The sequence below is a fragment of the Parasteatoda tepidariorum genome, chromosome 4, assembly GCF_982258835.1.
Source record: "Parasteatoda tepidariorum strain Cologne lab strain chromosome 4, Ptep-v5.0, whole genome shotgun sequence".
NCBI classification, from domain to species: Eukaryota; Metazoa; Arthropoda; class Arachnida; order Araneae; family Theridiidae; genus Parasteatoda; species Parasteatoda tepidariorum.
In genome coordinates, this window is record NC_141758.1 from 91,895,296 (window position 1) to 91,921,911 (window position 26,616).

The 26,616-nt window shown below is 29.3% G+C and overlaps 1 protein-coding gene across 1 annotated transcript in view; it reads left to right on the plus strand.

Annotated features, from left to right (window-relative positions):
• LOC110283103 (protein trachealess) overlaps positions 1–26,616 on the plus strand; it is a 218,177-nt gene that overhangs the window by 156,222 nt on the left and 35,339 nt on the right. The window contains exon 3 of the mRNA XM_043043212.3: positions 9,617–9,843. Coding sequence (XP_042899146.1) covers positions 9,617–9,843 — 227 coding nt within the window. The remainder of the gene's footprint in view (positions 1–9,616; positions 9,844–26,616) is intronic.

A 26,616-nucleotide genomic window follows, 5' to 3' on the forward strand; every position in this document is an offset into this window, starting at 1 on the left:
CTTATGAATATTTGTAGACAAATGTTTCTTTCCCAAAATAATGCTTTTTTCCCCAAATCTAATGTTTTAAAAGAAATATTTCAAACAAGTTTCTAATAAATTAAAATATTCATATTCCCACGCAGACTTTAATTCATCGTACAAGTTTTAACAACAGTTTTGTACAAACATAACATAATATCAAATTGTTTAGAATTGTAATTGTATATTTAATAGCCTTCAATTATAAGAATGTACACCAACATATATTATTTATGACGTATCCTTAAACAAATATTTCTTTCCAAAACAACATTTTTCTCTTCCAAATTTGTTGAAAACGAAGTCTTAGAAGAAATATTTCAAATAGGTTCCCAATAAATAAAAGTACTCAAATTCACATACACCTCCGAATTCATTATACAAACAAAAATAGGTAAGGAAACACATTCATAACACACCTTATGAAATTTAAAACAGCCCCATTAAACATTTACCCATCCATTTTGCTATATCCATATAAAACTTTCTCTAACTTTGAAAAGGCATCATCCACAAACATTAGCGCATAATACTTTTCACTCGAGGAAAAAAAACCTATAAAACAAATAGTTCTTTTTTTCTTTTTCTCCTCTGTAAATGATATTTTTCTCAGTTTGAGAATAAAATACATTTAACTATAAGTCAACGCCAAAGAGCGGGCACACGAAATAATGGAAAAGCACAATTTTTCCATGAATATCATTTTTGTATTCAATGCTCCTTATTCACAATGGTACATGAATACATGGGTTTATAGGGAGGAATGCCCATGGGAAATCAGACCTTCTTCTATCCATCGCGAATACCATGTATCAATGTCAGTGCGTATGTGTAACATATAAAAGCATGTTTTAGAATGTTATCGACAAGAAAAATGTGTCGTAGCACTTATTTGAAAATAATTGTTTTCCTGAAATTTTTTTCTCCAACTTAAGAAACAATAAAACACTTTCGTATTTTTTTCAAGGAACTTTAATATATATATATATATATATATATATATATATATATATATATATATATATATATACAAAAAACGAGGAAAATTAAGAAAAACAGCAAGTTTTATTTATTTAAGCTGCACTGATATATTGTGCAAAGCAAAATATATCAATACAATAGTGTATCTTATTGATATATTTTGCTTTGTCTATATTGATACAATATTAAAAAGCACTCTTTTTTGCGCATATAATCGTGTGGTTTGGGCTGATGAAAAGATTATATCCTTTATTTTCCGGATTTTAAAAAAAAAAAGAAAAAAAAAGAAAAAAAAATTGTCCTTTTTTTTTGGATTTTTACTCCGGTTTTTCGTTCTTTTTCTTTTTTTTTTCCTTTTTTCATTGTTCTGTAATTTCTTCCTTGTTTTACCTACATTTTATAATTTTTAATACTTTCTATTTAATAATTCATGCATTACTTGCGATAGTTAATATTTCATATAAAATAATTCATAGAATATTCGTATTTTTAGTGTTTCATATCAAATAATGCATTTTAATATATTTAGAACATCATAAATAAATAATATAAATAATCATATTATAAATAATAATAATCAAGATATGAATAATTATAAGCGTATTAAATAAATAATGAATTAATCGTTTACTATGCTAAACACTTTATATATTTAATGCTATCTTTATTTACAATGTTTAATAATTCATATTAAAATGTATGGAAGTCATTGAAATATAACAAATTCAGTAAAACTTTATTCGATGAAAGGGCAATTTACAAGAAATTAATTTAAAAAATATTTAAAACATAAATTATTTAAGATGATTAATAATTCGTAATCAGAAATGCATGTATACGAAGAAAGCAAAAAAATTATGCAACAATAATCAGTGCAAAAATAACTAACAAAGTATTAACAAAAATGTAGTATTTAAAGTAAAATATGTAAACTATTATTTATAATGTTCAATACTTTGCATTAAAAAATAAGCTTATTATTTGCAAAGGTTAATATTTCATGTAAAATAGCATATGTGTTATTCCCCAAGTTCAGTACTTCGTACTGAATAATGTATGTAAATTAACAAATCAGAATAATTCAGCAAAAAATTTATGTGATATGATCTTAATGTTTATCAAATTTAATACTTCGAGTTCAATATAGCAAATGTTGTGCACACTTAAGCATACATTTACAGATGTATTCGTATATATACAGATAATAAAGTATTTTTTATGAAAAATATGCATTAATAGTACACATTACTGTATTATTTAATATTTATTACCAAATTTTGCATTAATAGAATAGTGTAAAAAATCTAAATATAACGTCTGCTTTGTTTTATTATATCCTACACCAAAAATATGAAAAACAAATCGAGATTAAAGTGATTATAATACATAATAAAAAAATCGTCCAAGTGAGTTTTGTTTTCATAATAAAAGAAGAAATCAATTATCATTTTTATTTTAATTGCTTGTTTAAACAACCCTATTCCCTGAGGTCAATATCCTTTTACGCATGATTTTCAAGCATGGCTAATATTTATAAGGCAGTAATTACAATTTTTTTTAATTATTTAATAATATGCTAAGTATCATTCGCTCGTATGGTGCGTACTTTATTAATTTATTCTCAGTCAATTTGATTTACAGGTTTGTTTACTGATTATAACACCTGGAATTATGGCAATAAACATAATCTCAATCTTATTGCCTTAGAATGATTCATTACTATTCTATTGGCAATAATAAGAAAAATGTTTTAATTTTGCTGCACATTTAATTACTTAATTAGGTACTAAAGGCGCTAAATTGCTTATTTATCTCTAAAAAGACTTTGAAGGATAACCTCTATTTAGTATAATGAATAGATTTTCATACCTAATCTATCATAAATTTCAATTTTTATCCTCACGTAATTATATCACGTTCATATTATATATTCTTACTGAAAATTAAAGGTTGCAGAACATAAATTAAAATTCTTGAGTTTTTGTTGAACATCTCGAAATATTTGCCACGAAATTTGAGGCATTATTTTTGTCAATTGGGTATAATATGAAAAAAACACAACTACTTCGATTTAGTAGGAACAACGCATGACACAATGCTAAACGAATGGAATTTAGTTGTTGTTTATTTAGTTATTGTTATTAGTAGTTGTTGTTATTTGTTTTAGTTGTTGTTGTTTATTTAGTTGTATTTAGTTTCAATAACTTTTCTTTATAATGCAATAAAATCTGGCGAGCAGCTATTTAAACGATCGAACACTTCGTTTGTTTATTTGTGGCTTGAAGTTAGGCTCGCAGAAAATGCCGTTCATGGGTTAAATTTAGTAGGAACAACACAACCTGTGACGTAGGCTATATTATACCCAATTGGGTATTTGCATTTGGGCAAGAAGAAGAACGATATCCACACACGTGACCTATGACGTCAGTGTCAGCTGATCGTTTATAATCAAAATGGCGTGTTAGAGTTGAGCTGTTTCCCCACAGAAAATGCAATGTTAATTAACATGAAGTTAATAAAATACAGAGCCCTATCGCACATCGAATTAGTTGAAATATAATTCTCCCTAATCCACTTCTTTTACTTAAATTAGATTTATTATTTGTTTGTTTATTTTATCGCAATCATGATATATTTATTTTTGGAGTACCTAGTAACTTCGATGATAATTAGTTTGTTTGTGTTCTACATGGCTTTGTACCTGTCATTATGTTAAGCAAAAAATATATAATGAAAGAATTAAAATCTTTTTGAATGAATATAGAATGTGTCATTAAAGATAATCGAGCCACAACGGCTCAGGGGATAGAGCGTTCGCCTTCAAATGAGGCGAACCGGGTTCGAATCCCATTCGATACGAATTCCGCTTCCGGCTTGCACAGGCCACAGTGCTGACGTGAAATATCCTCAGTCGTAGACGGATCATGGGTTAGAGTCCCCTTGCCATTTGGCTAACCGTGGGAGGCTTTCGTGGTCTTCATCTCCATGTAACGCAAATGCGGGATAGCTCCATCAAAAAGTCCTCCACGAAAGCAAATTTCTCCCAATACTCGATCCAGGAGTTTCCTTGTCTTCTGGATTGGGTTTAAAATTGAAAGGCTACGGAGTTGAAAATTTGCAGTCGTAAACCCATTAAAAATTAGTTCGACTGTTCAACTACGGTTATTAAATATAAAATAAAATTAAAGATAATTATTACTTGACGGGCTTGGCTTACTCGAAATAGGATGAAAAGAACAGTTGCAAACGTAGACAAATGACACGTTTCAACAATTAATCGTTATACTACGTCACTTGCAGGCATCCCATTATCTTCAACATTAAATGTGGTGAAATGTTTTTTTTTACTATATAAAAAATAAATGCCTCCTAAATAACTTCTTAAATTATAAAATCTGAAACTCTTAATTTGTATTTTTAACTATAAAATACTAGCGCAGTTCCGCTAAATTTGTTTATAAATTCATATTATTTTAGACGCATAAACTAAAAAAAAAGCATTTTTAAATAGTATAATCATATTGATATCATGAAAGAAATATTACAAACCATATTATTACATTATGTTAACTGATAAACAAATATTAATACATAAATGTTAAAGTTTAAAATATAATATTAATAATAATATATTAAAGATATATTATAATATCATGTAATAGAGGCACGTTAAAAATTAATGTATTATACATTATTTCAGTAGCTAGAATTTTAAAAAGGCAAATTTTAAAATATATTTGTTCTAATAACAGCATTAAACAAGAAAAAACATACGAACAGATATAGATAGTTAACGGTATACATTAATTAAAAATAGAAAAAATTTATTTAAAATGTTGGTTTCTTAACAACTTATGTTCAATAAATTAGCAAATGTTCTTAAAAAACAACGATTCAGAATGTTTATTAACTTCGATGGCTATATACATGTTGCTGCATTGATTGTTGTATTTTATACATTTTGTTCTCTGAGCAAAATTTTGCAAATTATGTATTTTTTTAATTATTGGCTTCTCGATTTTGTTCTTTTTTAACTGATGTTATTATCATCTCTCATTTTTTAGACATCTTGTATCATGTCAATGAAAAAGAGGACTAGGTAATTCCGTCATAATTAGTGGTGTAATTACTAGTACGGGATATTGTTCTCGATATTTAGATCAAAAATTTTCCCGATTTCTGAATAAATATGGGAATTTTAAAATTACTGGTTGTCATACTTAGGATTTGTCAACCGTGTAGATACCCTGCTCATCACCGGTGACGAAATAATACTGCGTCAAATAGTTGTGTAGCACTTATTGCATTTAATACATTTCCTAAATTGTTTTAAATGCAATAAGTGCTACATTACATGAACTGGAAAAGAAAGCGTGCTTGAAATATAGTCTCAATGATAAATATTAAAGTTAGAGCACAAAAATTCAAGATAGTTTTCCTTTCTTTATACTGAACTATATGGATTTTTTTTTTCTTTTTTCCTTGAACGACGCCTATCCTTTAAAGATTTCCACCCCCTTTTAGGACGTGAATCGAATGACGTTCGAATCTTGGCGGAACTTGTATAGATAGAAAAAGACAAATCTTTCAATTTATTTTTACTTTCTAGTCTATTTTAAAGGGGTCTTGGTTTCTGCTGAGCATAAAAACATTCCCCAGTTTCGTTTCTGATTTATTCTGTATGTATCATCTTATAAGAAATATTTTTTTAAAGATTTAGAGAAAGAAATATCAGTTGGATCAAATTATTTTTTTTTTAAAAATTGAGTTTCAAAAATAAAGTACAAATTTTTTTTCTAAAAATAAATTGTTCTCACACTTTTCTTTACTAAACGTATTCATAAAGTAATTACATGTTTCATGCAAAACTTTGAGAGAATAAATTTCAAAGTTCATAAAACAATGCAAAATTATCTTCAATACCAACTAATTTATGCACGTTCAATGATATGCAAATTATTTGCAAACAATACAAACTACTTGCGCTATAATGCAAACAACTCATGCGTACACAAGCTGTTCTTTTATATTTACTGAATTGAAAGTGATAGCAATTTTTAATATAATTCTATTAATATTTAATGCAGTTTTGAGTCGAATTTCTTTAAATAGTCATAGCACATTCGTAGATAATACCGTCAGAAATTTAATCATAATATCGGTAATTTGAACCACCATATCATATTCGCTAAGATTGAACCATGTTTCCTTAAAATTAGAATATCGTGTAATTAAGTTTAATATAGTACGCCACGTTTCAACATATATACTTTAGGATAACTTACTTTAGGATAACACATACTTAGGTATACTTTAGGATACAACACATAGGTATACTTTAGGACAACACATTAGTTCTGAACAATCGTACATACATAGTTGTAACATACTATCTATACATAGATAATCGTAGTTGTTACATAGATTATCGTACATAGATGTTAGTGCACGTACAAAACACTTGTGGTAAAATTACCGTACGTATGGTAAAGTTGCTTTTATTAAAAAATAAAATAAAATAAAACATAATTTCGGTTAATAAAACCCTAATATATCGTACTTAAACCATTTATTTAGCAATTTTTTCGTTCATTTAGTAATAAATTACCGGAAATTCTGGTTTTCAAAATTATAGTTTTTACAACCAGACATTTAGTAACAAATAAATAACTGAAAAATAAATTAAACGAAATAATTTCTTCTTCTCTTTTTAATAATCTTTATTATTTTCCATGTTTTCTCAATTTTTCTCCCCCCCAAGCCATTTTTTTTCTTCAGAAAATGAAATTTTTAGCCCTTTTCTCGAAATGCACAAGTTCGAAACTTTATATATTACAGAGGGTTTCATAAATATTGCGGCAAACTTATAGGGGAGTTAGGGCACATCATTAGGATTAAAAGAGCACAGAAACTTATGCCCGGAAATGCCATCATACGCCGCTTGGGGCGCTTCCCTATTATGAACTGTTTTTGCGTGTCCTTAACCAAGTCATAACTGGTAAGCGTCCATAGCCGTGTACGATGTACCCTAACTCTTCTAGAAATTTGTTTCAACTTTTAAGGTACACCCTGTTATAGATAACGCTTTTAAATTTTCACATTTCGACAAAAATTGATTAACAATGTCATTTTAAAAAATAATCTGTAGCTTAGGAGCAAAACTAACTTCAGATTTGAATTGCTCACACCCGAATTAGGCAACATCAAGTATTTGTATAAATACAACAACAACAACAAAATTCCCCAGTGTAATTGTTAAAGCGTAATTTTATTATATCCAACCTTTTCTAACATGAATAAATGGATATTAAGAGCCAAAACATTAATAAAAGCATAGAAAAAAGACTTCTTGTCCAGATAAATTTTATTTTACCCTGTAGATGCTTGCTTTTAACAAATTCTTATGGAAAAGTTCGAAAAATAGAACGTTCTACAGATGTTACTGATACATATAACATGAGATCATCAAAAGTACAATTTATTTTCATTCATCCCCCCAACTCTCCCTGACGGACTTTCCCTGCAATTCTAGCACCCCTCAAATGTTCAGGGGTTGTAAATATGGAGTAAAACTCAATTTTAACTAGAGGAGTGGGTGGCGAGGGCAGAATCCCGTAATTCGAACGTCATTGTTGTCGAACATCCGTCGTCCACCCCTTGGACCTTGGAGTGGCCTTTACTCTCATGAAGTTTTGTATTTGCAGTCAATACCTTTTTTAAAAAAGAACAGACGAGAAAGAAATAAAAAAGATCGTTTTCAGGGGGTGAGAAGAGAGAAAGGTTAGTGTTACATTCGAAGCACGTTTTTCGGTTAAATTCGAAGAGTCAGCTTTTTTTGAAAGGACGCTTTTGTATGGATAAAATAGAAATCGATGGGGAAAAAAATCAACACTGCCTAGTGTCTTGTAAACACGTTCTTTTAGGCCAAGGCTTTTAAAAAATGTATGAACTTATCAATTTCCTCATCCTTCATAATACAGGCTATAACGCATCCTATAGGCTATAGAATATTTAAGTCTTCAATATTAAAAAGAAAATAATCATTTGTTTCAAAAATACGTGAGCTTTTTAATTGATAAGCATAAATCACTCTCTGAAAGCCGAAATTAGCACATGAAATAAAAATCTTGCTTTCCAACGAGACTACACAGGTTGAAACTACACGAGACCACAAAGTAGCTGTAACACGAGTCAAATTGGCGATTACTGGTCAATTTGACTCGTGTTACAGCTACTTTGTTCTCAACTCACTGTGTGCTGGCGTAAAATATTCCCATTGATAAACTAATCCCTTGTCATCGGGCTTACCGTGAAATGTTTCCGAATCGATCCAATCACATGCCGACGTAAGATATCCCCTGTGGTTCACGAATCTTGGGCTGGTGCCCCTTTACCATTGGGCTAACAGTGGAAGGTTTGCACACTTTTCCCTCACGTCTTCTGGGTTGAGATCAAAAATACACAGCTGAGGATTTAAATATTGATAGCTATAGATTCTATATAGATCAGTTGTTCAACGCAGGTAATAAAATAAAATTTCCCATTGAAATTCTAGAGTCCCAGCCAGTTGATTCATATACTATTCTAAATTCACATGTTCATTGCTAACCCAGAATTTTAGGGATAATAAAAAAACCAGCATTCAATGGAGAGCTGTCACAAAATAAGCGTTGTCTTGAGCGTTACTAAACTCAGACCTCTTGTCTTCTGAGTTCATTTCATAATTACAGTAAAGGAGGACAAAGGATATCGACTTACATCTTGAATATGCTGTTCATTAACAATATTAACTAATAAACACCTATAAATTCAATTTGCTTTCGGTAACCTATGTACAGAATAAACTTCTGAAGATATTATAAATTACATCAGAAATAGTAGCACACCTAATCATAAATCCTTAAATTTGCCACCAATCTGCTACATTTCTGAATCATTTTATATCTTTCCCAAAATAAACCACTTTTCAAATTTAAAAATAAAAAAAAATATTTCATATAGACGTCTTACTACAATTTTCAAACTTCTAACCATACGCAAAGAAATTTACCAAAAACAATTTTTAAGCTCCAAAACTATACAATAGTTTGCCCTTAAAATTGCAGTCAATAAAGTTTTGTCTTGATTTTTATTAGAAATTTACGATATTGATTTTTATTTTTTATTTTATAACAGTCGTAGAACAGCCGACCAATTTTTTTTTTTTTTGTTTACGACTACTAATGTTTATCTCCATCATTTCAACTCTATATCAACTCCACTTCATTATTTTGAACCAATCCAGAAGACAATGGAACTCCTGGATGAAGTATTGGGATAAATTTATTTTCGTTGAGAACTTTTTGATGGAACTAAACAGAGCCTCTTAGCATGGGGGCTGTTACCAATGATCCGTTGACCACAGAGAATATTTTACGTCATCACTGTGGTCGGTGCGAGCCGGGTACAGAATTCTTAACGACTAGCCATCGCTGGGATTCAAACTCAGTTAACCTCATTGGAAGGCGAACGCTCTACTCCCTGAGACACCATGGCTCACTGAATTATTTTTATTATTATTATTATCATTATTATTTGAGACATTGTGCTAAAAGTAATTTATTTTATGTTTCAGAATCCTTGAAATGCGAAAAGAGAAATCCAGAGATGCGGCTCGTTCAAGGCGAGGCAAAGAAAACTACGAATTTTACGAACTCGCCAAAATGTTGCCTTTACCGGGAGCCATCACGACTCAGTTAGATAAAGCATCCATCATTAGACTCACCATCAGTTTCCTAAAGCTCAAGGAATTCACGGCACATGGCGATCCTCCTTGGCGAAAAGAAGGTCCATCTCTCAAAAGTAAGTGCATCTTTTTGAAAATGCTGAAGAATCAAAATTGAGCGGGTTCTTCATCTGGCAGTTAAAAATACAATATTCATGGTATATTTTTTTTAAATGACCTAATATTAAAAATGACTACTGCACTTAATATTTCTGATATAGAATCTTATAAATAATATTTAATTCGTACTTTGACACAGATGGGATACCGGTGTTCTATTAAGTACTTTCTGACGCTTTAATTACAAGAAAAATATATTTTGGTATTTTTTAATTATAGAAAAAATAGTTATTATAAAAAATATAAAAAAATAAATATATTAAAAATAGTCTTATAGTTATATCTGTTAGATTATCGGCATTATATTTGTTCTAAGATATAAAATCTATAAGAAAGTAGTTCGAAATTTTTTTTGATTCATACTCAAAATTTTTTCAATACAATAATTTGATCCGGAATATTCTTACAGTGCATAGTTTTCTATTATACTAGAAGCCAGTTAGTAGTTTTTTTCCTACCAAAAATGGAATTAAAATTTGCATTTTAAACTAACCCATATATAAAAATAAACAACAAGATCTGTGATGTAATTGGATTCATTAACAACGCCTTCGATTGGATACATAGCATGTTTTAATAATTTTTCTGGTGTAAAGGCATCGTGAAAACGAAATAATCTTAACAGTTATCTATTTTCCTCCATGCATACTCTATACATCAAACTATGCTTCCCCTATAGATCTCGATACTTCCTCTATACAACATCATTAACGTTTTTCCCTCATATTAGAGCACCAACTCTAAAACAAATCTGATTTTTTTATTCCTAAAGTTTCTAAGAGACCGTTAAGTAGTGAACCAGGTTTCGAATCACATTCACTTATAATGAAATTCAAATGGCCTGCTTGACCGGAAATCGGAATCAAATCCTCCCTGCAGAACCCCCAACTCGATTTTTTTCCCCTCCGATCTGTTCCTTGCTTTTTGCTATTTTTTGTCTTGTATCTGATGTCTTCTCTAAATCTCTCAAATATTGGCTTCGATTTGTTTCTCGCAAACGATCAGGGGTGTTAAGACATAAAACTGATCGAACATTTTAGTTTGTGGTGTAGATGGAATGTTTGAAAATACCACCGTAAGATAGTATTGAAGGTTTAAATTTTAAAATATATAACTGACTGATTTTTATAAAAGTTAACTAACTGAGAATTTTTCCGTGTTTGTTTTATTGCCGTAAAATTTGTTGTTTAAGGAGAAAGTTTTGTATTAAAGGGAACTTTCTTTACAATCCTGTAGGGAGAAAAAAATTCTATTAAAATTACCATATTCTAAAGACATTTATAGTAAAAAAATTAATAAAATAAACATAATTTTGGTTAATAAAACCAAAATCTACGGTGTTTAAACCATTCAATTAGTAGTTTTTTTCGTTCTTAAATAACGGTTTGCCGGAAATTACGGTTTAGCATTTTTATTTTAATGCATTTTTGCTGTCAACATTTAGCCCTCTATAATTGTTATCGATAAACAATATTATAGTGACTATATACTTTTTAAATTAATTATAATGGACAAAAAATAGAAAATTAAAGTAGTTGATAAAAAAATACTTTTAATCTTTTTTTCAATTTTTTTGATTTAATATACAGAAAAATAAACTAATTGAAATTTCGTAGAACATATATATACATCTTTGCTTGCAACGTAAATATGCATCTTTACTTTTAGAATTTCTTCATAACCTTTATATATGTCTAGTAACAATATAAAAAATGGAATTAAATAAAAATGAAGACCAAAATTTTAATACAAATCAAAATGGAAAAACTCTAAAAGCAGTATAAAATTGTCTTTAGTACACAATTTAAATAAATATGGTAGAACTTAAATAAAAATCAAACAAAATTTCATAGAGCATGCCAGCATAAGCATGCCAGCAAAAACAGTACTTCTTCAGGGGACACACTGCTCTGCTAACACGCCTTTTCTGTAGTCAGTGGTTCAACCAAAGACTGACTGTGCCCCGAGGCCATACTCCCCCCCCCCTTTTTTTTCTTTTTTTTTTTTTTACATGTCCTTAATATACACTCCCTACTTTTCACAAATTCTTACTTTACTCATGTACCTACTTTTCACATGCTCCGATTTCACACAAATCCCTCTTTTACACTAATTAATTTTTTTCACAAATTCCTATTTCACACAAAACCATTCTTAACACATATTAATACTTTACACAAATCCTTACTCAACATACAGCATTCTTCTAACTATTCAAATTCCTCCCAACTCTATTGTCTCTTTTTATTAAATTCTGTTTTTTTTTTAATTCATTATCATTAAAATATGATGCAATATTCATCCTCAACAAATTATTAACTTGCTTGCTAAGCTTTCAACATGGCATTTCATAATTTCTCATATACAGATCTTTTAAACTAAAAAAAGTTAAAATATTCTTCAAAATAAATACACTTTCCATTCAAAAAGTCTATTCCTTCTAACTCGAAACAAAATACAGCTATAAAGTAATTATCAGTATACTTTCAAAGATAAAAAGTAACACTAACTGAATTTCTTTTCCACAGAATCAGCGTGTTTTAGTCCAAAATATACAAACTCTATTGTCTCTTTATTAAATCTATATAGTTTTAATTCATTATCATTAAAATATTATTCAATATTCATCCTTAACAAATTATTAATTTTAAACTGGCAACATGCCATTTCATAATTTCTCCTAGATAGACCTTTTAAGCTAAAAATATTAAAACATTCTTCGAAATAAGTACATTTTACATTCAAAAAGTCTATTCCTTCTAGCTCGAAACAAAATACAGCTATAAAGTAATTATCAGTATACTTTCAAAGATAAAAAGGAACACTAACTCAATTTCTTTTCCACAGAATCAGCGTGTTTTGGTACAAAATATATGTCTCTTTATTAAATCTAGATATTTTTTATTCATTAACATTAAAATATTATGCAATATTCATCCTCAATAAATTATTACTTTTAAACTGGCAGCATTGCATTTCATAATTTCTCATAGATAGATCTTTTAAGCTAAAAATAAATTACAAAATTCTACGAAATGAATACTTTTTTCATTCAAAAACTCTATTCCTTCTAGCTCGAAACAAAATACAGCTATAAAGTAATTATCAGTATACTTTCAACGATAAAAAGTTACACTAACTGAATTTCTTTTCCGCAAAATCATCGTGTTTTGGTAAAAAATATACGTCTCCTTATTAAATCTAGTTATTTTTTATTCATTATCATTAAAATATGATGCAATAATCATCCTCAATAAATTATTACTCTTAAACTGGCAGCATGGCATTTCATAATTTCTCATAGATAGATCTTTAAAACTAAAAAAAATTTAAAAAATTCTTCGAAATACATTTTCCATTCAAGAAGTCTATTCCTTTTAGCTCGAAACAAAATACAGCTATAAAGTAATTATCAGTATACTTCCAGAGATAAAAAGGAACACTAACTGAATTTCTTTTCCACAGAATCAGCTTGTTTTGGTACAAAATACACGACTGAACATTTTGAAATAAAATCTTATTGCAATAAGAGTTAAAAGGAAAGAAAAAAATATCCTTTTTTTGCCAAAAAGAAAGCCAAAAAAAGGGAAACCAAAAACTGAAGAAAAGCAGAAAAATCAAACAACTCGAGGTTAGTTGAGGGAAAAAAAATAAAAGGACTTGTGGTCAAAAGCAACAAAATTGTCCATTGGCTTCTTATCGTTAATTCAAGTCCAGCCTCAACTGTTTGAGCCATCAAGTGAAGACACCAGCGGACGTGACCTGTTTTCCTCAACCATATTTTCGTCCCTTTTTTAAGTCTCAAATATAAGGGAAGATAAATAAATATAAAAACACACCACCAGAGAAATGGTTACATGGAAAAAAGAACTTCTATATTCTTTTTCTACTAATCTTTAACTTTCTATGTTTGGAATGTTTCTTAATAAATCATTTTATATTTTTTTGGCGAAAATCATTGAAGCATATTATTTAAGAAGAACATGACTTGGATTGCATTAAAAAAGCTTATTTTTCTAAACAAATTTATTAATCATATTAAAAAATAAAAGCAGAAACATTTATGATATTTTATTGTAATTTTAAGCCCTTATATGTATTTTTAGAATATATTGGTCATTTAAAACTTCTTTATAACCATAACCGCAAAGTTTTATTTGCACTGAGAAAAGGAGTATGGTCAAAACAACCAGAATATGGTAAAATTTACCATGTTTCTGGCTTTATGGAAACACCAAAAAGCTCGGTTACTTTTACCGAAACTCGATCGTGGTGAAATTGGCAATAAAACATGGTTTTATGATATGTAAGAAAATTTGGTAAATGTGGTGAACTTTGGTAATTTTATCATGATACCTAAGAGCATATTATAGAAACCTTTTTATCATGATACCTAAGAGCATGTTATCGAAGCCGCTTATTTGGATAAATTTACTTTTCAGTTTCGTATTTCTTATTAAATGAGTGGTAATAAAAACTCTAATTTTAAACAACAGAATGCCTGGTAAACAGTTACTATACGAAGGGAAAAATTATCAAACGAATAGTTTATATACTGTATATTTAGGCTTTTATAACCAGAATTATGGAGCGGGTTTTTATCAGAAATGTCATTAGAATACAGTACGGTAACTTTACCAGAATTTTTTTTGCCGTGTGAGCTATATTTGAAATAAGTAATGCAACAGAAGCAGTACATGCAGTTAATTTTTTTTGTTAATCAGATTAAATTTTTAAATATAATTTACGCATGTTTATTGTATGAGTTACGAAGATTGTTTCATTTTTGTTATCAGAATAGCGCTACAGAAATTAGAAACTATGTATAAAAAAAGAAATTTAAGAATCTCAGAGATTGCCAAGTAATTAACTGGTAAAATTCCACCCTTGATTAGGGCAGTTAATGGCGTTTTTGACTGATCTTTACTTAAATGTTACCTAAAGATTTACTTAAATACTTCATAACCTACACATTATGCTTTAAAACCTACACATTATCATATATGCTTTATAACCTACACATTATTTTTTCGACATTTTTCGCATTTTATTTCTTGGATTAAAAATTACCATAATTTGATTGCTCATCATAAACGCATGTTAATAAAAAATGAAATTAGGAAATAAAAACACAAAAATATATGAAAATAGGAAATGAAATACAAAAAAACGTAAGAAAAATATGATTGTTTATCACAAACATTAGAGGAAAAGGCAAATTAAGAAATTAAAATAAACTTTATTCAAAGAAGAATTAATTATCCTACAACGGTGTCAAATCAATTCGTCTTGCATGATTCGTCACGGCATAGTTAGTCGTCTTTTTTGAAGCATTTAGTAATTTATATTCATCTATACAAAGTATAAAATACGCTACGTTATCAAAGAACGACCTTTATATGTATGTTGTTTTTCATTAATAGTGTATATGGTGATAAATCCTAATTAAAATATGCCCACATAATTTTCTGATAAATTCAACTGCGTTTATAATTAATTAACGCCTCAGAAATGTTCTATTCGTATTAACCTGGAACGACCTTGCAGAATAAAGAGACATATTTTCTTGATAAGCACACACGTGCAAAGGGGTCGGTCCACTGTTCGAGTCCAGCCTATGATTTTGAGGTTGTTTATCTCAAAAAGCGTTGAATGGAACTAGGCTTTACTAAAACGCTCTAACACGGGAGTTCTTTTTTTTTCTTTAAAGTATTTAGGAAATTCGACTTTAAAAATTAAAATTATAAATTTCGGAGAATTTTTATTAAAAGCAGGGCTTGAAAAACCGCCCGTCCTCAGCGTCAAAAATTTCCCGCGGACAACGAATTTCTTAAATCAGACGTCCGTGCGGACGGCCATTTTCCCGTTAATGTTCGTGATACACTTTCAATTTTTGTTATCTTACAAGAGTCTAGCACCTCACTTCTAAAATGATCCTCTAATCTAGAAATCCCGTGCAACAACATACTGCGCATGGTGGATTGATGTTTTTTCCATCTGGGAGTACTGCTGCAGTTGAAAGAGACTTTTCAGCAATGAACTTACAAAAATACACATTACGTAAGCGTTAAACGCAATTATGAACATCCACCTAAATGAAAAACCCCTTTCAGATTTCTGTGCAGAAACCTCTGTAAATCATTGGCTTGATTGTGGAACATGCAAACGTCATATTTGATTCATTTAAAGAGCGCAGTACCCTCGAATAAATTGACATTCCAGATAACTTGACCTTTGTCATTTAAATTATTTCATGAAAGAAATAAATTATTTCATTAAAGAAATACTAGGTTTTACTATTAGTAACCTAGTATTTCTTTTATTACTGTATAATGTAATCCTAGTAGCTACTAATTCATTGTGTAATTTATATAAATGTTTGTAATAAATTAGAAAAAATAATATTTTTATTTATTTAGAAGCGATGGGTTAGTTTCAAAGGAGGACGGGTACATTGTTGGACAAGCCGTCCTCGGGGACGGGTAAAATTTCTGAGTTTTTTCGAGCCCTGATAAAAAGTATACATTAAATGCAAAATTTAACAAAAAAATGACTTGAAATTTCCCAGAGATTCGGTGCTAAAAATTTTACCATCTCAAAAGAACTAATAAAAAAAATTAAAAATTCCAAGAAGGTCTTTTTCACAGAAACTGTTAAATGGATTTGGGAAAAAAAAATATGTTTTTTATGAGGAGGAAAAACCAACCTAAACAAAACCTTAAACCTGCGCAAATGATATGAGGACATGGCTATATTCAAATCTTCTAACAGAACGCTTTGACAATTTTTTTTTAAAATTTGACTTTTAAAAGTTTTTTTTTAATATTCTTATTTTTATTTATTTATTTAATGTTTTTTTTTTAAAAAATTACTTTAACTGTAAAATTAAAATATGAATGAATCAAATCTTCGAAAAGTTCCGTTGTTATATTTTTTACCAGAATAAACGAAACAGATTGAATGAAATGACGACCAAACCATCAATCAGAATTAAATAAACTCGTTCTTAAATTGCTCACAAGAACACGTAGAATTAAAAAAAAAAAATACGTATAAAAAACCCGATAATTCTAATTTGGATATTAACACTGCATTGAAACTAAAATACTTTTTTAAAACTAAGTTTTGAATTTTGTTTCAATTTTAATGTCATGACATTAAACTTGAGACATTCTTGTTTATGTCCATAAAACTCATACTTATCTATTTTTTACCTTCAATCGATTTACCAAGCATTTAACTGCCCTAACCCCCGGCACTTTTCAAAGCCAAATCAAATGCAAATCCTATAAAGGCCAGTCCTTCCCTCACCCCCTTCTTACCTTCAATCATCTCATTTCCATTCCCCCCACTAGGCCTATTCATCGTAATCCAATCTATCGAAAACCCCTCACCCCCAAACACAATTAACCAACTGTAACCGACACTCAGCCAGCAGCAGACGATATCCTGCAGCAGTTATTTTCTTTCTGCCCGTCGAAATGAAGTTCTGAAAGAAGAAGAAAAAGTGGAGTTATTTGTGCCAACGCGGTAACTTAGACCTATGAGATTTTTTCTGCATAATCGATGAATCGATGAGAGCTATATGCAAATTTTTATGGCGTAATAGTTATTTTCGAAGAAGAAATTATTAAGGAAGGGAAAATAAACTACCTTAAATACTTAGGGTACGGGAAAGGGAAGTAAATTCTTTAAAACTAATATCGGGTAATAAATTTCTGATTGAAAAGCAAAACAATAACGGGTATAAAAAATAAGATAAAATGTATTAAATATGCAAAATAAAAATTTATGAAATAGTTGTTGAAAAATTATCATCTAGTTAGAAAACATAAATTCGGGAATAAATTTCTGTATTAGATCTTACACTAAAATGGCCACCTAATTGTTTCGAAAACCAAGCAAGAAGTTTTGAGGAAAAAAAACTGCACAGAAGGCGGTCAAATATAAGTTGAAAACTTGTCCCCACCTCTGGGCAAACCCCTATACATAATTTTTAAATAGTTCCTTAAAAAAACAGCAGTGGTTTTCCAGCATAATTTATTGAATCTTATTCTAATAAAACAAAATCTCATTCAGCAAAATAAATATAATTCAATCAATTTCGTTATTTTTTGCGTCAAACATAGTTCCTAACACTGTTTGATTTTTTTAAACATTTTTTATGCTTTTTAAATTGAATTCTACGTAATATTTTTTGCATACGGCTCATGGTTCATTAAACTATGCATTAAATTCAACTTAATAATTAAAAATCTACGTTTTTTTTTTCATTTCTTTTTTTTTCCTTTGTAAATTACTTGCTTTAGTCATACCACTTTTTACGTTTAAATTTTAATCAGTCAGAACATTTCCAATTACATTTAAAATATTTTAACGATTAAATATAATTCACCAGCAATTTTTTTTTTTTTTTTTAATTTTTACCATAATATTTTGTCACCGAGTTCGTAAGTAGTACATATTAATTTAATACTTTTTCCGGGTTTGCAATTGTCACGATTTAGAAAATTGATTGCTTAATTCGTACTACTTGCTCCCTAAATTTCACCAACATGTAAAATAGTGAGTAATTATTAATATTGAGTAATGTTATGTGTCAATGACAACAATGGCATATACGCCTATAAAACGTCGATGGAACACGACTATGTGCAAGTGTAGTTTTTTTGTGCACCCTGTCCTCAACTGCATTAGCCTCACATAAAGCAAACCCATAGGTCTGAACTGTCCAGAGTGAAAACTTCCACGATTGAAATTGTCTGTAATTGTGGATTTTAGATCTCATTTCCCTTTGTAGCTATTTCACTTTTTCTTAAGTAAGTTTACGTTCATTCGATTCAAGATTATTTTTATAAGGCATCTAGGGACAATTTTTTTTTTTTGGGGGGGGGGGGCTTTGGAATTAGTAAAAATTATTTGATAGAAGCCTTCAATTTTACAGAAAGCCCTACAACAGTTTGGACTCTCAAATCACTAGTAGATCGATAATAACTTGAATGAATGATACTCATCATTAGCTATTTTTCATTGCTCTACTCTTGCAGGCTTCATCGGAAGACTATCCAAGTCAAAATACTTGATGGTCCCATAAAAAAATTTGATGGTTTATGATGGTTTCAGTGCGATTCATGATGGTCCAACATCATTTGATGGTCACCATCAACCAACATTTCCCATTACGCGTTCACGGTTTTTGATATGCCCCCAAACTTCCATCATTCCATGATGGAAAATGCTACTTTAATACTATGATGGTTAACCATCAAGTTTCAAAAGTGCTTAGCAATGAAATCAAGTTTAGAGTAGGTGATTCTTCACCTGATAATACTTAGCAATTCAAAAACAAAATCTTTGTGTCTCGCACATGCTGGTATTTTCCATAATGGGTGACTTGAAACTGTTAAATTTTTCATAGACGCTACGCTATTTTGTCCTCAAATCATAGTTCATATATCAGGTCACCTTGCCATACAATTTTCGAAAACTGCTTTGAAATTTTGTACAACCCATGAAGTCAAATAGCTTAAGATATATGCAGAGCGACGTGATGCTTTCATATAGATCTCCATATAAAAAGCTATCTTTTGGGCTCTCCACATCTACATATATTTTAGAAATTAGAGATTGTGTAAAGTACGGTTTCAGTAACTTTATTCTATGTACTAAGAAACAAACAAAATAAAGATACTACTTCAAACTTGCTAGAACTATTTTTAGCAATTTATAATAAAGGCAACACGATGATTTGGACTTGCTTACTAGTAATTAATAATTATTTCAACCATATAAAACTATCACCTATTGCCAGAACTCTGACAACTAATAATTTCGAACACCATTGAATGCCCTCCATTTCCCCGAATGCATCGAAAGCAACAAATAGAACATTTAATCGGATTGGTATCCCCTTCTTCATTTCACTTTCAAAATCAGATTCTCTCTTGTCATTCTTTTGGCGGCAAAGTTGACGTTAACGGTTAAAGTTAAGCAAAGCAAAGCATCAATTAGCAATGAAGTAAATTGAGCTCTGGTTTGAGGAGTTTCACTTCACTTCATTTCGTACTCCAGTCACGGCCGGTACCGGAAATTGTATGACGGGAAACGACGGAAATGAAGGTGTGACGTCACTGATTGGGAAAGTATTTTTCTTTCTCCTCTTCCCAATAACAGGAATGAATTAGTAAATTGGGAGGAAATATCTCAAGTATCAACTGCAGTTTATTTACACTTTACGATTAAAAACAAAAAAAACTAACTGAAACAACTCAGATTAAAAGAGTCGTTAAAGTTTAGTTCCATAGTTATTTACGTTTTAGTACAAGAGAGTTACAAAATTTGTTTATCGAATAATATGTGAAATTATATTATCAGAGAAAGATCATACCATCTAAAATAAATTAAGTGATTTAGCAACTTAAAAAAAAGTTTAAAAGAAATACCGAAGAAATATTAAATAAATGATCCTAAGAAACTGAAGCAAAAACTGGAATTAGGATGATATATTAAAAAGTCTAAAACTCTAGAATAAAAGAAGTTGATAGATTTCAGCAGAAGTTACTACTTATTGAGTATTTTATTATAATATTTTAATTAAATAGCAAATTTATAAACGTCCTAGCACTGTAAAAATTTCCTGACAAAAAATTAGCTTGGAAAAACTGAAATAATTTATTTAAAACAAATATGGAATATTTCAGATTCGTACACTAAAAAAAATTCTGGTAAAATTATCGCACTGTATGGTAATAATATTTCTGGTTACAAAAAAGCATAACTTTAATTAATAAAACCCAAATATACGGTATTTAAACCATTCATTTGGTAATTTTTTCCGTTCTAATGGCAACGGTGTACTGGAAAAAGTTTCAAGATTCAAGAAATTTTCCATATTGAAATATAGAAATTCTTATTACCACACACTTAGTAAAAAATAAAAAACTTTAAAATAAATTTGACCGAATAAATGTATTTCAAGTCATGCTCTAAGATATCATGAGAGAATTACTAAATTTTACCACATTTACAAAATTTTATCACATATTATAAAACCATATTTAATTGTTTATTTTACCGAAATCATCCTATCATTAGCATTTTACCAAAATCATCGATAAAATATTACAACACTTCGACAAAAATTACCGACTTTTCTAGTGTTCCTACAGAGTCAGAAAACCGTTAAATCTTACCATATTCTGGTAGTTTTGACCACACTTTCTTTCCACACTTCGGTTTAAGATATCGTCCTTACTTCATATTATTCTAAGAATACTTGCTAAATACTGATTTCATAACCACACCTACTTTTAGAAGAGATTTTCTAAAATACAAATGTTTCCTTGAAGAAAAAGAAGTTTGAAATATTCTTTATGTGCATAGTCATGGAAAATAATGCTAGGTATGCACAATATTTTGTAAATAGATCTTTACTGAATTCCAAATTCAAAGTCAGACCAATTCCAAGACGAGAATGAAGCTAGAAATAAGAAATAAATTTTGAAAATTAAAAAAAAAATTAAATATTAATGATTTATGGAGGAGTTATGCTTCCGTAAAGATCGCTTGCAAGATGTCTTGTTCGAAATTCAAAACTGTACCAGTAGGTATAAGTAAAATAACCAACACCCAAGGCTTAAATCAAACTCGTATAGGTAAAAAAAAAATCACATTATATAGATATATTTTAGCAATCTCATGTGATTTAGCTACCTGGAGAAGCTACCTTTAAGAAGTGAAAATGGCCCTCTTAAATGTATCAAAAAGAATAAGAATAAAAAAAAGCCGTTACAGCCAGTAAGTGGAAAAAATGATGATGAAAATTTCGTGACGTCTACTTCACGATTTTCAGATCACAAAATCCATGGACCTTCTAAAGCCTATAGGCATTTAGAGTTGATTGCTAATTCATTCAGTTCAGGCTATTCTTCCCATACTCTGCGACTTCGAACAAAAAAAGATTCGGAATCGAGGGGGGTGGGGAGGGTAGATTGAAATTGAGGGTAATATCTTTGCGGAATGGAAACATGGGCATATTTAACACCTGGAGGTCTTATGAGACTCCTAGTTCGGTTGTTTGTATTTTGTTCGAATTTGGCGATCATTCATTATGATTGGCTACTGTAGGATTTATAAGTATCGGAATTGCTCGAAGATTGGTGGCAATCGTACCAATGTAATGGGTGTCATTTCGCTGCTTGGTCTTTAATTGAGGGTGAAAAATGGTCTCACGAATTTTGGGGGTGAGATGGATTGTTTCTGTGATTGTAGTTGCAATTCGATATTAATCTTCGCAGAATTAGAAGACTCGAGAATCTGATTTTGATGGGATAGTTGGATAAATTTGAGTTTTATTTTTGAAACATTATTTTTTTCCAACTAAAAATAACGTTACCTTAAACACGCTAACTAAATATAAAATTCCTTTTAGTAATTAGCTACGTAATTCATTTTTGGGTCTGCAATGAATAACCTATCAACGCAATGAATTTCTAACTATTAAACGAATTTCTAATTGTTAGATTGTAAGGATAAATGCCCTTTGAAATTTAATAATTTCAATGTTTTGAAAGCAAACAATTTTATTTTAACAAATGACCATTGTGAAATAATTTCAGTCAGTTAGCATTTTTTTTTTCAATTTAAATGTATTATTTTTCTTAAAATCTTCCTTAAAAGAAGATGTAGTCTTCTTAAATTCTCAATAAAAAATAAAAGTTCTTCAATAAGTTTCAAGGAAAAAAAACACAAATTTTCTTTACCAGAATAAGCACAAATATTTTTCATTTCGTACTAATTATGTATGTTTTTCCTTCAGTCCTTATAGAAATAAGAAAAATAAACGCAAATTGTATCTAACCCTCAATAAATCGGAATGTTTCTTTCAGTCTCAATAAAAAGAATAAAAAGTCTGAATAATTATAAATGTTCCTTGCAATCTTTATAAAATAATATAAAAAAAGGTAATAAAAAATCATAATCTTCCTCAAAATAATATGAATGATTCTTTCAAAAATCTGAATAAAGTTTAGTCTCGAAAAAAAAATTTAAAAAAAAAGGGATAATTAGCACGGTATTGAGAATCGCTATAATATGTGCATGCAAGGACATTATGTTTAAGAAGAAAAAAAATTTATCTTAAGGCATTATGTTAAGATTCAATGTTTAAGAAAAAATTTAAAAACGCTTCATTTTTTTAAAGGTTCATAAAGGCAATTTGATCAGAATGTTTATAACAAAGCACGCATCGAATTTTTAAAAGTTAATAACAGAACTGATGGCTTATATATAAATAATACTTATATTCTTAATTATAAGTAAAATATTAAGCCTATATTTAATTATTTACTCGTAATTTTATTTTATGTATTTATTTTATGTAATTTTATTTTACTTATTCTATGTAACCTAACCCTAACAATAAACTAACAATAAAAACTAACTCTTTCATTTTTGTACAACTTGGGTTTTGAGATAATGGAACTTATGAGTGAAACTAACTGCTTTTTGCACTATATGGAGATTAACATAGTTTTACGAAGCTCTGTCGCCAAAAAAATTTTTAAGGAAGCTACAGTTCAAGTGCCTTACACTTGAAGCAATGTGATGATTTTAAAGTACATCGCTGGTTCGAAACTAAAACGACACTTCTGCACTTACCTCTCATGTTATTTGAATGAGAAGTGAGTGCAGAAGTGTCGTTTCAGTTTCAAACCAGCGATATGTATCATCTTGCCGTGAATAATTATCTGATCTTTAGAACAGACAAATAATTTAAGTATTTTAAAAGTTATAAAACTTTTTTTAAAAATCGCTATCTAGGCGACATTTTTCTATCTAGATGAAAATTATCCAAATCACTGCCTTAGTCTATATTTTTGCAAATTTTTATGAGCCCAGGTAATACAGCATTGGGGCAAGTTTTTAAATGTTAAAAATTTAGACCACAAACGCTTTTCATTTTCCCGAAACTGCGGGTCTTCTCCATATTGACGTTTTGCACTATTTTCAAAATAAGCATTGACATCCATGGCTTTAGATAGGTTTGATCTTACAGTCATGAGTACCTAGGTTTGACCTTACAGTCATGAGTACCTAGGTTTGACCTTACAGTCATGAGTACCTAGGTTTGATCTTACAGTCATGAGTACCTAGGTTTGATCTTACAGTCATGAGTACCTAGGTTTGACCTTACAGTCATGAGTACCTGTCGCAAAGTCTCAACAGTTATAAAAATATCGTATTATTCGCAAAACAGCATCACTTCATGTGACGACGGCGTCCTCGAAAAATGGTCTTAAACTACGAATACCAGCCATGGTTATCATGCAGGCAATGGAATTCGAACCTATGATCTACCACAGAAGATATTTATATATTTTCTCAGCATTGTGTTCATCCCAATCCGAACGGAATATACCAGTCCATACGCCAACGCCAGGGTTCTAACTTGATACTTATCTGGCAAAAGATAACCACTATATTCCTTACAAAACGTATTATAATTAATAAAAGTTTTTTTAACATTCACTGTAAGAAACTCCGAATCAAATAAGGTATAAAGTACTTTAAGTACCTTACTCGTAAATTCCATTTTTACCGTGAAATATTATACCGTAATTTTTCAGTAATATCATTTTAATTAGAGTGATTCAGTGACAAATTGTAGAATAGTTACCGTAAAATTACGGTAATTATTACTGTAAAAATTACAGAAAATCAGATTTTTTTCTGTAACAAATATCGTACATTTTGTTTTAATGTACTGTAACAGAACGAAATATACGAGTCCATACGCTAACGCCAGGTTTCGAACATAAAGCCCTGTGCCAGAAGATAGCGCCTACATTCCCTAAAAAACATATTAAATTTTAACGTAGTTATTTTTTAACCTACACTGTAAAATATCCTGGATTAAATTACGGTAAAAAATATCGGCACTTCAAGTGCATCATCCGTGAAATATATTTTTACCGTAAAATCCATTTTACCGTAACATATTACACCTGTAAAAATTACCGTAAATCAGACTTTCTGTCCCGTAACATGATCCGGTAAAAATGGATTTTACGGTAAAAGTACCGGCTCCCTGAGTGCCGGCACTTCTGCTAACTGCTGTAATACGTAATTTTTTACTGTGTGGGTAATATAATCACTTTGAGGTTTGAGGAACTTTTCTATTACCTTTAAAATCAAAGTTATTAAAATGTACTCCAATATTAAATACAATCAACTCGATAAATTTTTGTTGTTTTCCGCATACTGTGTTTTTTATTAATAAAATAATTTTACGAGCTATTAAACTGGAATTTTTTTTTTATCTTTATACGGAAACAAACTATGTTCTTAAGCGTCTAGTGTTTAAAAAATTACTGTCAAAAAAAATTCTTTTGCAAATAAACACCTGCTTAGCGTAAAATATAGTACTTTATTTAAAAGGGTTGCGATTTTTTCCATCACAAAATGATGAATTGAACATGGAAGAATAAAAAAAAGGATTATAAAGGATTCATGTCAAGCCATTGTTCTAATAGAGGGTGGATAACAATTACAGTAATTATAGGCTGCTATAGCTTTAGAATTGAATCTGATACACTTCAGCATTTTTTAGAGAATAGCCTAATCAATTAAATTTCCTTTCAATACGATGAGAGTGTGACCTACTTAGAGAACTTTGTAACATAGAGAATATACAAAATAAGCTTTCTGGTTCAAATTAAAGTATTGATAAAAACTGTATTCAATAGAAAAATGAAAAATTAAATGGGTTATTGTTTTTATATTATTTTTTTAGTTTTAAACGTAAAATTATTTAAAATAAAGCTCAATTCAGAATTTGAAGATTTAGAACAGTGATGTTTTAAAGAAATGTGCTTGGCACATTCTTCAAAAATTTATATTTCGTGTTTTGAGAGAACTTCAAAAATCGCAAAATGCAATAAAAAATATTTTCTTTTTTTATTAATTTATTTTTGATAATTTTGTGTTTTATAATGTTTAAACATATTTATGAAACGTAGTTTATAGTGGTATTAAATTGAAAATCATAACATCGGCCAAAAACTTTTATTTAATGAAATAAAATATAACAAATGTCTATTTTCTCAAAATATCGCTTTAGTTTTTTTCAACGAAACAGTTTTCATTTCATTTTTCAAAAGATTTTTATGTAAGATGCAAGCGAAAATATTATTGACAACTTTTCCCTGTTTTGCTGCATTTATCGAAATATTATGAGCATTTTTAGTTGTAAGTTTGTTTTAAAAGTTTATTATAAATTAAATATAATCTTTTATTTATAAATAGTTTTGCCAGTTTAAAAAAATAATGAAACTGATAAAACTGTTAAAAAGGAAAAGACATAATTTCCATTTAAAAAATTGTTGACTTCAATTTGTTCGAAAAATCTGAAAAGTTTAGAGAGTTTTAAATTTTGAAAAAATTAATTTGGTTTTTAGAGTAATTAACTTATTGACTGAAACATTTTTAGATAATTTTAAAAATTTATGCTTTAAAAAATGTGTCTAGTTAATATTTTTTGTGGAATGAATTTCTTCGTAAAAAGTTTTTGTATAATGGGGAGTGAATTGTGTAAAATATGTATATTTTATATGTAATTTACTGCAAAGGGTTTAAATTAACTATATATTGATTGTGTAAGCATTAATGTGAATTCTTTGCAGAGAAATTAAATATAACAATTTTTTTTTCCTATGACGAAAAATTCATCA